Source organism: Geotrypetes seraphini, chromosome 2 (genome assembly GCF_902459505.1).
Source record: "Geotrypetes seraphini chromosome 2, aGeoSer1.1, whole genome shotgun sequence".
Lineage (NCBI taxonomy): Eukaryota > Metazoa > Chordata > Amphibia > Gymnophiona > Dermophiidae > Geotrypetes > Geotrypetes seraphini.
Window position 1 is genome coordinate 357,342,852 of NC_047085.1, and position 15,822 is coordinate 357,358,673.

At 41.9% G+C, this 15,822-nt stretch overlaps 1 protein-coding gene across 4 annotated transcripts in view; it reads right to left on the minus strand.

Annotated features, from left to right (window-relative positions):
• The window catches only part of ULK4 (unc-51 like kinase 4), a 487,365-nt gene that overhangs the window by 5,255 nt on the left and 466,288 nt on the right, over positions 1 to 15,822 (minus strand). For all 4 annotated transcript variants that reach the window (XM_033930453.1, XM_033930452.1, XM_033930451.1 and 1 more), the window contains one exon: positions 2,201 to 2,289. In XM_033930453.1, the coding sequence (XP_033786344.1) occupies positions 2,201 to 2,289 (89 nt within the window). The remainder of the gene's footprint in view (positions 1 to 2,200; positions 2,290 to 15,822) is intronic.

Genomic DNA, 15,822 nt, shown 5'->3' on the forward strand with positions numbered 1-15,822 from the left:
CATGTGCTGCAATGCATTTCAATGGCAGCCAGCAATACACAATGCAAGCATAGGGAGATCATTACCTCAGGAATTGATTAAACTGGATTTTTCAGATCTTCTGGCTGCCTCAACTTCCCTGTCACCTCAGATCACGACCACCAGGACTCCTCAGGGAAATCAGGGAAGACATACGGCGCAGATCTGATCCCGGCGTACCTCCTCGGGACCGCAGCAGCCTGCACTCTACCCCTTTGTGGACGAACCAGGGGAGAGATCTGCAGGCTGTCGACAGGGCTTACTGCAGTTTCAGGCTTACAGAGCACCCTCCAGAAGCATACAAACTTTAAAATGTCTGCGATCTCCCACTGAAGGATCACTCGTACAGAGTTGATCCGCAGCATGTGGGCAAACAAGCAAAATAAATAAAAAAGGACTAGGAATTGAAAACAAATCACAAGCAGAATTAATTTCAACCATGCAGTGAAGCTGCAAGAACAAACTGGGCATGTCAGGAAGCTCCCGGGCAAGTAGCCCAAAGGGCAGAGATCATCTGCAGCTGAAGCTATCAGAGATGGAAGATCCCTGTCAGTTCAGCCTCCAGAGAGATTGTACAAAAAGTGGGCATTCTCAAAACAGTCTTTCTGGTTGCTTTGTCTCCAGTGTGTCTAAATCTTAAGGGGGCATGTTAGAGGTGTATTTGCAGTGGGCTTAGAACTTGGATGCTCGGCAGGGATAATCAAACCTTTAAAAAATCATCCAGGGCTTTTTTTTTTTTGACATTTGGAACTAGACTTGTTTTAAAAGCGTCTAAATGCTAAAATGGTGCCCAAACTAACCAGATGACCACTGGATCCCCCCTTACTCCCCCCAGTGGTCTCTGACCCCCTCCCATCACCCAAAAATGTGAAAAAAACCAGTACTGTCCAGCCTATATAATAGATTCTCATGGCTCAATTATATCGGCACAACAGAGCACTCTAAGGCTTACTGCAGTGAATGTCATATTAAAAGTCCCAGGTATAGAAGTCACTATAACTTGATTTTATGATATGGTGAGCCCTCCAAAACCTACTATATCTACATAAAGATGATACCTGCAGGCATAAGGGTTACTGCTGTGGTGTACAGGCGGCAGTAAGTTTTGAATGGGTTTTCATACACTATATGCAAATTATAGTGACATCTGTACCTGGTACTTTTAATATGACATTCACTGCAGTAATCCCCTCTGCTTTATTCAGGAATGTTCAGCTGTCTGTGAACAGTTTGCTAAGATGGCTGTTTAGATGTCCAAAAAGATTGCTTTTGTGCGTTTTTCATGTGGACGTCTTTATAGTCAAGAATGGCCAAAAAAGATAAAACGTATTGAGGGCTCACATTTTCAACAATAACATATTTTCAAACAAAAAAAATAGACATCTTGTAGTTTTGAAAATGAACATTTTCTCTACTGGATTTCTGGAAGTCTTTCTCAAGATGTCCAAACTCAGACTTAGACATCGCATTGAAAATGCCCCTCCACATCTCTGGAGACAAAGGGCATGAAGTAAAAAAACAAAACAGCTTATTTAAGCTCTAAAAGATCACAGAAAGGAAAATGTGTTCAATGAGCATGTCAGTTAAAAACCAGCTGAGAGAAGTCACAAGGCTTCATCAGCACGGCAACTATTATGATTAGGCAGAGGAAAATCCAAAAATTCTTCATTGGGCACTGAGTATGGTTCAGTGAACTATCTGTGTGACTCTGTCAACTGCTTGTCTTAAGAAAATCAGTTTCAAATCACATACCAGGAAGTGTTCAAGGAGTATTATATATAATTTGCTCTATGACTGCATTATAAGATCTTCTCCAGTAACTACTATTCAGAAAACACAGAGAGGGAGGGAAAAAAAATCTGTTTTGGCTGCCAGCATTCCAGTGAACAATACACCAGTATTTGATTAAAATGAAGAGATATGAAAGGAAATAAAACAGAGAAAAGACTGGGTGAACAACCTAGTTGTGGCCTCCCACATATCAGCATCAAAGTATACCGCAACTATAGAAGAAAGAAAAAAAAGCAAGCTTTGAATAAAAGGAGTTCTGAGCACAGCAGAGTTTTTGAAGAAGGGAGGTAATATGAGACGCTTGTAGTGCACTGAGTTGAAGTGATTGTCAGAAGAAAGGGAGGGAGGTGCTCACAGCCTTGGAAATTCCTGAAAGCCTGGGGGAACTTACCTGGCAGTTTGGGCCAGTGTCTCCAATGTGTGGATAAGAGCATCACCATCATTCTTTAGGTTCTCTAAGTGTTTCACATTGGAAGTTATCTGCAATGAAAAGAAAGATCAGCTATCAAAGACTTTGGGAGAAAAGCTACATTAGTTGTGTTTTGTAATTTGTCTCTAAAAACTTGTGCTCTTGGAACCTTCGCCTTTTTTTTTTTTGGGGGGGGGGGGGGGGTCTTCAATTTTATACATAATTATGTTTATGCATTAATATTTCTTGCTTTAAGATTTGTCTTGGAAAAAACCCTGCTATTCAAGAAATCCATGAAGACTAACTCACACCGTACGAAACATTACAATCCTCTGAAGCAACCCGCTCTACTCTGTAACACCTCTGGACATGTCCAGAAATCCTCTTTTGTAATCCGCCTTGAACTGCAAGGTAATGGCGGAATAAAAATCACTAATGTAATAAATGTTACGACCCCTGTGTACTAAAGTTTTGTAGTTACCACATAGCACTAATCCTCCACTGCCCCATGTACATTAGACAGATTGTGAGCCCACCAGGACAGATAGGGAACATGCTTGAAGTGCCTGTATGGAAACTGCTTTGAGTGTGGTTGTAGAACTGCCAAAAGGCGGTATACAAGTCCCAATCCCTATCCCCTAATGGCCACAATTAATATGTGGTAACTGGAAACCTTTATGTTACATAACTGTTGAAGGGTGAGAATGGGAGCTTATTGTCAACATTTTATCCAGGCAGTTCATGCAGATAAAACTGTTGCACATTAACTGCACAGAAGTGCAAAATGCAGTTTGCTCAACTTTTGAGATATTTGTGCTCTATTAATGAATAGATAGTAGCTACCTATGTGTTAACTGAAAGGTGCAGGTCCTGCCCATCCCCTGCCTGGAAACAGCTGTTTAATGAAAGAATTATGTGTAAAGAGCTAATATGCTGCTTGATAAGAGTCCATCTTTTCCATAGTTATAAAGATATCTGTGGATGCTCCTAGCATCTACTATAAAGGCAATTTTAATACCACCCACAATTACAAAGCATGTGGGTACTTAATACCTACAGATTTAAGATAAAGGTACACGCATATTTCCCCTTTGAACATCCTTTTCTATGGGCGGGGTTTTCAGTCAAAACTATGTGTGTTGTTACAAATCCCTCAAGGGATAACTTTGTAAGGAGCTGCCAAGTTTAGGTAGAAGGAAAGTGGCAGTATTCCAGTCATTTATAAATGGAAGTGGCCACTTATTTGCATAAATGACCTTTTATAAAATATTAACTAGTGCAAAAGTAGGTTTTGATGTTGCATACTTTGCAAGTGGGGTTTGAGCAGAGCATGCAAATATGTGTGTGAATTATGGCATTCTACAATTCATACGTGTCCTGGCTAACATCAAGGCATGGACATTTATACCATTTTTGGCTACTTGTGCTAGTACTTATCTTTGGCACCCTGCTATAGAATGTCTATTTGCTGTTTTGCATGGCTACCTGTTCTGTTAACTGCATCTTGTTTGCCAATAAAAAATGATTTACAAAAAAAAAAAAAGAACTACTCTTAAAAACTGGCTCGCATTTATGTACCCCTTGAGCATGTAAATGTACAGAATTCTAGCACTTTCTAACTCCAGACTACCTGCAGGTGAAAGCCTTGCTTTACTCCCAAGCCTTTAATACATATGGTAACTGATCATGTACTCATTCCACACTTGGGCTAGCTTGCTGTACACCCTGAACCTTAGACCAGTTCCATATATCTTGTTTAACTCTACAAAGAACTAGCCTTGAGTTTAGCCACTCATCTATTTATTCCAAAATGAGCCTATACTGCCCATTTTGTCCACATTTATATCTGCATTTGGCCCTCCAACTTCAAAGTAAGCTACTTGAATATAAACTGAACCGAATATAAACCAAGGTAACCTTCCCCCCCAAAAAAAAGAAGGAAAAAAAAGATTGATTCAAATATAAACCATGGAGTTTATATATTCAAGTCCCCTGCTCTGCCTCCAGCCCCCCTCCCTCCCTGGCTCTGTACCCTGTCCTCCCTCTCTCCTGATGCTTAGTAGGTTTCCACCAGGTCTGCCTTAAGCCCTGATGGTCCAGCGGTGGGCCGGGACATGAGGGATCCCTTCCGCCTCCAGTCCCGGCTGATGCTAACAACTCTCACTTCCCTCCTGCCTCCCTGATTAGTAAAAAGTGTATCTTTAAAATCCCTGGTGGTCCGGGACAGGAAGGATCCTTCCGCCTCCAGTCCCGGCTGACGCTAACAACTCTCACCTCCCTTCTGCCTCCCTGATTAGTAAAAAAGTGTATCTTTAAAATCCCTGGTGGTCCAGTGGTGAAACAGGACAGGAACGATCTTACTACACTCCTGTGCAGAGCCGCTATCTGAATGGCTGCCGCGAGTTCTTGCAGCACCCTCACAAGACCGTGGGAACTTGCACTAGTCATTCAAATAGTGGTTCTGGGCATGGGGCAGGAACATAGGAAGATTGCTCCTGCCCCGGTTCACCGCTGGACCACCAGGGATTTTGAAGGTACATTTTTTTACTAATCAGGGAGGCGGGAGGGAGGTGAGAGTTGCTGGGACAGGAGGTGGAAGAGATCCCTCCTATTCTGGCCCACCAGATCTTATGGCAGGCCTGGTGGATGCCTGCAACAGGGTCCGGGAGAGGGGTGGGCACCGACCCAAATATAAACCGAGACCCCCATTTTAGGCCCACAAATCTCAGTTTATTCAAGTATATATGGTATAATATAGAAAAAGCATTAACATCGTATCTATATTATTTGAATATTCTTCCTTGCTATTATATTATTTGCAATGTACTGACATTTATATTTCTATTATATGATTGTTCTGCAGTACTGTTAAAATGTGTATATTTCTGATACTGTTTCATATTAGTCCTATTATTAGGTTTACAATTTGACGTTTCCAAGTTTACCATATTGGTTGTATTTATGTTTATGCTGTATTTGGTCATTTTACTGTAAGTTTTATGTTAAACTGTACCTGCTGTACACCACCTCGGGTGAAACACTTGATAAAAGCAGTTACTAAATCCCAATAAATAAATGTATATACTTGCATGAGGCAGCAGGGTGCCTAAGCACTATTCTGGAATGGTGCATAGAAGTGGCATAGCACATAAATGCAATTGGAGGGGGTGGAGGCAAAGCAAGGCTTCCACTTAAGCATGTCAGTTAGGCACTCCCCTGCTGCATTTACACAACCACAGTTATGCCAGATCTATGACTGGTGTTTAACTGCAGGCATGCCAATGCCACCTTATGATAGTATTCTGAAATGGAATCTGGGCATCCAGATGCCATTGTAGAACAGGCCCTCACTGCACAGCATGTGGTGCCTATAAGGAGTCTCACTTTGAAAATCTGGCAGAGTTTGCATAGTGTAAAATAGAGAACGACACGGGGACAAATTTTTTCCCGTCCCGTCCCCACGAGTTTTGTCTCCGTCTCTGCCCCATTCCTGTAAGCTCTGCCTTAACTACACAAGCCCCAAACACTTATGCTTTTACAGTGTTTGAGGCTTGTGCAGATGAGGACGGAGCTTGCAGGAATGGGGCAGGGACAGGAAAAGAACTCACCGGGACGGGATAGGAAAATGAGTTCCTGCGGAGATGGGGGACAAATTTGTCCCCGTGTTATTCTCTAGTGTAAAAGACATATTTGTTTTACTAATGAAAACAGGTACAAAGTTTCCCCTAGCCCCCTAATTCTATATATAATTTTAGTGCCTAAATGTAAGTGCATTTTGCACACTAAGATTAAAGAATACTAGCATTTTTGCACATGAATGTAGCACTTTTACACATAAGTGCTGGTTAGGCACTAAGCGGTATTCTACAAGCTTTAGTATACAACTCACATAGTGCACAATCTGCAATAGAGTAGACACGCCAGATGGTGTGAATAACATGAAGAAAGACCTGGTGAAGCTTGCAGAATGGTCTGAAATTTGGCAGCTAAAATTTAATGCTAAGAAATGCAAGGTCATGCATTTGGGCTGCAAAAAACAGAGGGAATGGTACAGTTTAGGGGTGAAGAACTTATGTGCACGACGGAAGAGCAGGTCTTGGGTGTGATTGAATGTGATGATCTTAAGGCAGCCAAACAGGTTGAAAAGGTGACGGCGAAAGCTAGAAGGATGCTAGGTTGCCTAGGGAGAGGTATGGCCTGTAGGAAAAAGGAGGTATTGATGTCTCTGTATAAGACTCTGGTGAGACCTCATTTAGAATATTGTGTACAATTCTGGAGGCCGCACCTTCAAAAAAATGTAAAAAGGATGGATTCGGTCCAGAGGAAGGCTACTAATATGGTGTGTGTGGTCTTCATAATAAGGCTTATGGGGGACACACTTAAAGATCTCTGTATACTTTGGAGAAAATGCGGAAGAGGGGAGATATGATAGAGAAGTTTAAATACCTACGAAATGTAAATGCGCATGAGTCAAGTCTATTTAATTTGAAAGGAAACTCTGCAATGAGAGGGCATAGGATGAAGTTAAGAGGTGATAGGCTCAGGCATAATCTGAGGAAATACTTTTTTACAGAAAGGGTGGTAGATGCGTGGAACAGTCTCCCGCAAGAGGTGGTGGAGAAAGACTGTGTCTGAATTCAAAAGGGCTTAGGATAGGCACGTGGGATCTCTCAGAGAGAGAAAGAGATAATGGTTACTGTGGATGGGCAGACAAGGTAGGCCTTTATCTGCCATCATGTTTCCATGTTTTTTCAGCAAGATTTTGGAAAAAAAAATGATTTTAAACAATTTACCAGTTTTAGCAAAGCAATGAGCACACTTCACCCATTTCAAGCTGCATTTCACAGACACCATAGCACGGAAACTATCCTAAATGACCCTATTTGCATTTCTTTGGATGCCTACACTATAGTCATTCTAGTATCTCTATAATTCTCCTCAGCCTTTGACCTAGTTGATCATACATTATAACAGATAGGAGAACATTGGTGTCTCAGGCCACGCACTATCCTGATTTCCAAGTTACCTCTCAAACAGAACATATCAAGTCACTTTCAATACTAACACCACCGATACAAAGAGCATCATCTCGGGAGTTCCTCAGAGATCTATTCTTGTACTATGCTTATTTAACATCTTCCTAGCCCCACTACTTAGCATGATACAAGACCACGGAGGTACAGCCTTCTCTTATGCTGATGATATCCAAATCTTTCAGTTCAATGATGCTTCTACTCCCTCCAGAAGTGGCATAGCACATAAATGCAAGTTGAGGAGAGGGGGAGGGAGGCAAAGCAAAGCTTCCACTTATGCATGTAAGCTACCGAATACTGTCAGTTAGGCACTCCCCTGCTGCATTTACACAACCACAGTTTTGCCAGGTCTATGACGTGCCATTGTAGAATTGGCCCTCACTGCACTGCACACTGAAATTAAATGACTGCCTTACCAATGTCTTCAGATGGCTTAAAAACAACCTTCTAATACTAAACACCTATAAATGTGAATCCATATTGCTCCAAAAATTATTCAACAGTCCTCTCCATCACTGATTGATGGTCAACCAATAAAAGTTTTGGACACAGTCAAAATATTGGATGTTATCTGGGTCAGGGACCTTTCATTTAAAAACCAAATCAATGCTATTATTCACTCTTCATTCTTTGCACTTCACTGTATTAGAACAGTGAAACACTATTTGACACAAGCTCTCCTACACACACTAATTCTCTTGCTTGTGATCTCACAGTTAGACTATTGTAAATTCACTATACGCAGGACTCCCAATCACATCTCTTAAGTAATTGCAACTTATCCAATCAACCGCTGTTAAACTTCTTTATTCTGCTTGCTGCTTTGATCACATTACACCCTTATTCAGACAACAACATTGACTTCTACTCTCGGGCCGCATCACCTTCAAAATTTTAACACTGGCAAACAAATCCCGCTCCTCTTCATCCCCTCGCTACTTTAGCAGACTGATCATACCTTATCTCCCTTTCTGCCCACTCTGATCCGCCAAGAAAAACCTACTTGCACTTCCACCCCTCTCTGAAATACGACTGACAATTTCAAGACTCTGCACGTTCCAGTACGTGGGCCCAAAGCTGTGGAATGACCTTCCTGTGGATATTAGGAACATGCACACTCTTCAGGAATTAAAAATAATTAAATCTCAAAACACAGCTCTTTATACATTTACTCAGTTCCTGAATGCTATCTCAAATGTGTTTCTCTTTCACAGAAACTGTTTAGCTCACAAGACCAAATTTCCCTTTTGTAATTTTATTTTATACTACTTTTTCTGAACTAACCCGAGGAAGGGGCAAAGTTGCATAGCCTCTGCCACAAAATAATTTTTATATATGTTATTGTGACAGAGGCTATGCAACCTTGTCCCTTCCTCAGGTTAGCTCAGCTACTCAGACAGAAGATTTCCTGGAGGAACCTCCAGCACTCCCCCTCCTGGCCAGCTGGAAAAAAGCCAATGACAGTTCAGAAGGGGAACAGCTTCAGGAGAGGGAGAGGGGAGGAAAGTGCCAAACCAGGAAATAGAGGAGGAGAGTTTTAAAGGTAGAGCCCAGAGTGAAGGAAGGATGTGGAGGACCAGGAGAGAACTGTAACTTATTCCCAATAAGGTAGGAACCCGCTGAACTGAAGGTTTTTTTTGGGTTGTTGTTTTTTTTTTCCTTCCATAAAAATAAGTAAAAAGGCTGGATGTTAAAACTCTCTCAGAGGCAGGGTTGCATGAACTGTGCTCCTGGCTGGACACGAAGGACTGTCACCCAGAACTCTGGACTAACTAAACTAAATTGAGAGGGGCAGTATATTTTGGGAAAGCAACTGGTTTCTGTGAGGGGAGATCTGTGAGGGAAACAGACCCCTAATTCTGTGTAAATAAAAGCTTTTTCTCCTACCTCCCTAGACTGCTTGTTAGCATTTGTGTGACTCTTGTTTGGGTAACCAGGCTATGGCTGTTACAAAGTTGAGGCAGCACTGGGAGAAGGGTTTCTGTTGCAGAGAGACTGGCCCCGGTATTACTCAAGGCTCTGGAGTCCTTAAGACAGGAAAAGGATTTTTTGTTTTTCTTTCGTGGCACAGCCTAAGAGCTCTGGTTGGAGTTAGAGAGGGATTTCATAACACTAGCAAGTGCCTAACTGGCAGGTCTTTATTTTGGGTTTGCTGAGTCCAGCATCAGCCCTAGGCAAAAAGAATGGGAAGCATGGAACAGCTTGTGCAGACGGTACTGGAAAGCCAGCAACAATGGCAGCAATTTATGTGGTCCTACTTGGGCCAGCAACAGTTACTTCAAACCCTCAAAGGGTTACCCCAGGCCATAAAGGCCCAAGGGGCACACGCCCCAGTGCTGGAGCAAGTTGGCCCCCAATTAAGTCCTCCAGCCACAGTTGTAAAGAAAATGGTGCCAGAAGAAAATCTAAGACAGGGGTGTCCAACCTTTTGGCTTCCCTGGGTCGCATTGGCCACAAAAATTTTTTCTGGGGCCGCACAAACATGCAAATGCTGCTGCAAGATAGAGGAGGGAGCCAGCAAGAAAGTAAACACCCGGGGGCAGCAGAGGAAAACACTGCATCGCCCTTGACCGGGGCCGCACAAAATACTTCACGGGGCCACATGCGGCCCTTGGGCCGCAGGTTGGACACCCCTGATCTAAGATATTTCATAACCAGAAAACACCTTAACTGCTTATTTAGTAAACTTGTTAACCGGCAGCAGCCAAACAGTGTTCCAGGATGTCAACTCCATGGGTTTAGCCACCTATGCCCAAGTGAAAGAGGCGATATTAATCCAAGCGGGATGTATGGCAGAAGTATACCGGCAGAGGTTCAGGAAAGCCTGCTTACAAGGGAATGAGAACTGCCAATTTCTTTTTTAGACTCAAAGAGCTTGGGTGGAGATGGCTTCAGCTTGAAGAGAAGACTGGACTGAAAGTGGCCCAGGAGATTCTCCTGGAACAGTTCCTGAAGGCTCTGCCTCAACCTATGCAACAATGGGTCTGGCGGTACCCAGAGAGTGTTGTAAGGGAAGACAAAGCTTATTATCAAGCACAGCTGGACCCCGAAGGAACTCATGGTTTTGAAAGTTTGAAAAATCTGTCCCTCTCTACTCTCTCTATGCCCTTCATGATCTTGTAGGTCTCTATCATGTCTCCTCTGATTCTCCGCTTTTCCAGGGAGAAGAGCCCCAATCTCTCCAATCTTTCAGTGTATGAAAGGTTTTCCATGCCCTTAATCATTCGTGTCGCTCTCCTCTGGACCCTCTCAAGTATTGCCATATCCTTCTTAAGGTACAGTGACCAATACTGAACCCAGTACTCCAGGTGCGGGTGCACCATTGCCCGATACAACGGCAGAATGACTTCTTTTGTTCGGTCGTAATACCCTTCTTAATAATACCCAACATTCTGAACCTCCGGGAATCACAGAATAAAGCAAAATTTTGGATTAATGGGACGGCAAAGGTTCCAAACCCCAGGCTCCAGCACTAGCCCTTGGAAGCCAGAGTTCAGACAAAGGGGGGGGGGGCCGACTCCACCCAAATTTCACCAGCTTCCCTGAGAACAGCTCCAGGAAGGTTGGAAAGCTCGCAAATGCTACAGCCATGAAATGGACAGGGAACAGAAACCACACCACCAGTTTGCTTTACATGTGGGTCCTGACAACACTTTGCTAGAGATTATCCAAGAACTGCCCAAGAAGACATGGATGTAAACTTCACTGGGCACACTTGTAATATAGTGTTAAAGGCCCCGCTCCCAAGTTCACTGTGACCTATGCTGGCAATGTGCTACAGCCTGCTTCAGCTCCCTAAGGTAGACAGAAAAGGAGAAGAAATCACTGCCTCATCCAGAATGACTCTCCAATGCTAAATCTTTGGGCTGCCAGTCGGATTCGGTGTTTGACTGAATCCCCCACCCTGCGGACTGATGGATGCGTAAAGCTAAAAGGGGGGACGGACAAAAACACAGCCGGCACCCTGTGAGACACCGCTAAACCTCCTAAAGATGCCTGATAGCCTGCTCAGAAACCCCTGCCAAGCAGTAGGTGAGCAACACTACTAGGAACAGCCCCAAGTTCCAAAAATGCTTCTGCAGACTGGCTAACAGGTACCACAAGGGATTGGCCTGTCAGCTGAACCCACAAACAGGGAAACTCCAAGCATCAAAAAACTGAAGAAAATCTGAAAATAACTTGAATAAAATAAAGAGCAGAGCAGAACAGAAGTACTCCTTCAAGCTCGCGTGCAGAAGGGAAAAACTGTAGGAGGCAGTAGAGTTCTCTATGAAGTAGGAAGGCTACAGAAAAAAATCTGGAAGGGTTCCTTCTGCAAAGGCTCGTGAGCATGGGGAGATTACCCGCATATCCAGAATGACACAACTATGGCATTGGAAATCTGGTTTAAGTCCTCACCCTCAACTGATGGCAGTTGGGTGTCAATCCAAGTATTCAATAACCCTGTGCCTAATTTCTGGGAATGCCCCTGACCTACCCATCCCCCTCCCATGGTCATACCCCTTTTTGAGTTGCATGCTATGAAATCTAGGCATGTGTGTTACAGCTCAGGGTGTAGGGCAGATGTTTGTATAACTCCTAATTACTGTCAATTAAGTGTCCATCAACTCCAATTAACTCCAATAATTGATTGTTATTTTATTTCAAGGGCTAAAGACTCCAGTGGGATGATAGAGATACTAGTGGAACTACTTTAATATGGGCAACACCACCACATGCTGGCTTAATGATTCGAGGGAGGGGTGATCACCATAAGCATATGTTAGTGCCATCAAGAGCACATTTTTGCCTAAAGAAACTGCAAAGGTAGAACTGACCAGGGATTGTTCCTCTCTCTGTCATTGTCCCTAGGGGTGACCCAGTAAGTACTGGAGGAAGAAAGGGGAATTAAGAAGCCAGCAGTCACTACTACTATTGGCAAGATTGCATGCAAATAGCATACTTCATTTTGCACAATAATGAGCTGAGATAACACAGTTTGGGATAATAAAATACTGGAAAAGGAAAAAAAAAAAAATGAGAAGAAGCAAATATCATCATAAAACTATGGGTTTTATACCTTTTTTCAGTGCCAAAGAATATTGTGACAACCAAAGCATATTTTCACAGCATTATTATGAATGGCAAGACGGCAACATCTAGAAAAATTTGATACAGCAGTAAAAGGAGGAGTGATATATTCAGCCCCTTAAATGATGGCACTGAACAAAATAAATTGCATGAAAAGCAACTCTTCCCCACTAATGACTGATTATTCAAATGAAAACCAAAACACTGCAATTTGCAACAAGCTGTACATCAAACACACTGCTCTTTCTTTCAGACAAATTGCGGCAGTAATATTGTGCATTTTCTTCAAACATTGTTCTCCCTGTCTGATTTTTATGCATTATTTTTAGAGACCTATTAAATCGCAAGGGAATGATTTGCAAATCTTCTTTTATAATATTTAAATTTATTATGCTAGGTTATTACAGCACAAGTTCAATGACTTATAATCAGTAGATGTTCCTTTAATTATAAAATATAATTAAATTTTGTGGTAATTGTATATTCATTACAATGGAATATGAATTTCCAAATGACTTTTCCTTTATGAAGCTTAACCACACAACATTTTTGTTCTGTTAAATTATATTAAGGAAAGGTGAGTCACCATAATTGATATGTAAATGCTATTATTCTCCAAACTGTAGGATAGCAGTTTAAGTAATATGGTCCTGCTCTAGACAACTGCATTTATTTACTGTGCATGAGGAATAAAACAGAAGTCCATCGAGGCCCAGGGATAGGTAATCTTCAGTTTTCATGGACACAAATCCATCCAGGTGTTCAGGATATCTCTAATGTAGTGTTTCTCAAGTCACTCTTCAGGACAAATACAGACAGTAAGATTTTCAAGATATCCACAATAGAGAATGACGCAGGAAAAACATTTGTCCCCTTCCCCGCCAGCTCAGTCCCTGTCCACATGAGCTCGGTCCTCGCAAACCATCTGATCCTGTCCGCACAAACCTCAAATAGTTATGATTTTATACTGAACTTATTTTATATTAAAGTATAAAAATAATCAATATTCTGTACAATTGTCATTTTATAAATCACAAATAATACAGAGTAAGGATCAACAAAACCCCTGTCTCCCCTCTCACCCCTTCACAAATATCCCCTCCTCTATCGAGAAAACTGAAGTCAAATTACTACAGAATGCTACATAGAAAAATCAAGCTAACAGAATACTTCAATCACACATGGCAGGAATAGTGTTAGGGGACTGCAACTAGGTAGAGAGAGCTAGGCAGAGGGAGCCCTAAGCCAGCTGGAAGCTAAAGAAGCACAACCTGGGCTTTGCAGTCCTCAGTTATGTCTAACACCAGCTCTAGCAGGATACATTGGAAGGAGGGACTCTGTAGCAAGAAGGTTCCCGGAGTAGTGCTGCGTGCAGGAAGCTTCCAACTGGCTGGTAGGTTGCTCCAGGAGGCTGAAGCCAGGGAGGGTGGGTGTGAGGGCTGTTGGATCCACGAGAGGGAGGGAGGTAGGGGGCTGCTGTGATCACGAGGGGGGATGCTGACCGGGAGGGGTGGGAAGGGAGGAAACTCATGGCAGATCCTTTACTGCAGGGACAAGGCCATTCACCGCTCTAAGGGGGCGGTGAATGACCTTGTTCCTGTACCTGGGGCAACCAATCGATTTCTCCCCGCATTCCTGCGGGTTACCCAGGTTTAAAAAAAGCACCAATAGGAATACTCTTCTGCATTCATCCAGCTGCCACCCTTTACATCTCAAACAGGGATTACTGTATTCATAGTTTTTGCAGTTTAAACGTATTTGTAGTGAAGAGTCAGAATTTAGAAGTTAATCAGAAGAAAATATTGAAAAGACATTTGTTCTGTATGATGAAATATGGGGTATGAGTGCTTGAGAGAGGAATAGTGGTGACTGTTGAATGCAAAGTGCAGGTCACTGATGTATTCCATGGTCTATTTTGTTTACTGGTTTTAATGATATGCATCATGCTAGTGACTTGTATATCATAGGCATTTTTATATTCTGATGTATATCGATGCTGTTGAAGCAATTTGTATGTTATTTGTATTTTTATACTTTATATGTATGTGTGTATTTTGGTTAAAGTGATGGTTGTGTTGATTTGATCTGTATACAATTAGACAAATATACAAGCAATCTAGATGTTAAAGGGCATTTTAAATGTGATACATGTAAGAATTGTGAGATTATGATGGAGAAAAATATTTTATCAATCCCATAGATCAGTCTAGTTATCGCCCGACACAGTTCAGCAACTGCAATAGTGATTTTGTAGTCTACATCATTGAGTGTCCTTGCCATCTATTATATGTAGGTAAGACTGTGAGACCAATAAAGCTACTATGAATGAACATCGGTCAATTATTAAAAGGCAGAAAACAGAGGCACCATTGGTGCAGCATTGTATAGAAAAGGGATACTGTTTTGAACAACTTAGATGCTTGGTGATTGACAGGATATGCAAATCCAGAAGGGGTGGTGATAGAAGCTTCTGCTACAAAAAGAACAACAGTGGATCTTCAAGCTTGTTTAGAGCCAAGGGGGTTGAATCAAGCAATAGAGTGGAAGGTTTTCTTGTGAGATCGTGTTATGGATCTTCCTTCCACTTTTAGTATGAAGCATTATGATTCACCATATCGACATAGAGTAATTATCGATATTTTCTAGAGACCAAATTATCAGTTTCTAGAGACTTATTATCAGTTGATAAATAATTGAGGGTTCATTAGGTGTTGTATGCAATCTAGTTTGATAATCCGCAAAGGTAGGATTGGGGCTCAATTCAACATTCTATGTATTCGACGTTTTTATTAGATTATACATTACATCACTGGGAAAAGCGATTTGCAGCCAATAGATAACGTGAGTTGAAGATGTTAAAATTAACGCTAGATTAATGGTTGACTTGCAATTAGGGGCAGGTTCGCTGTTATGACGTTATTGCCTCATTATTCATTCAGCGGTGTGCTTGTGAATTTAAAATGAGTTTGGTACCAGTGCACACGCTGATGGGGACAGACTGACAATATGACTGTTTCTGCAATACGTTGTATAAACGGAATAAACATCTTCTATGGGTAATTATATACTTATGTTTGATTCTGTGCCTGTTCGTTTCTTATCTTTAGAAATTTTAAATGAAGTCTGATGGGTTCTCTCTCTCATTATAAGCAATGTTTTGAAAAACTTTTCTGGTCCATGAGCTGCCCAAACCTTGGAACAGCCAGCATTTGCCACGAATGAAAGAACTGAGATAATCACCTGGTGAAATGGGCATCACCACCATTGGGATTCAAAGATAAGTGACTTTAAATCCAATTTTACTGGATTTTGATTCAAGCTGGTTCTTTGAAGATAGTGGGCCTATTTGCTTTTTGACATGGGGCTTTCTTGAGAGATTCTCTATAGAGAGTGTTCTATAGAGACCATTCTGGCCCTTTAAATTTGAGGCCAGCAGCTATTAAGCAGCTATTAAGCTATTGATTATAAATATTAAAAAGAAAAAATATATTTTTTGCACTT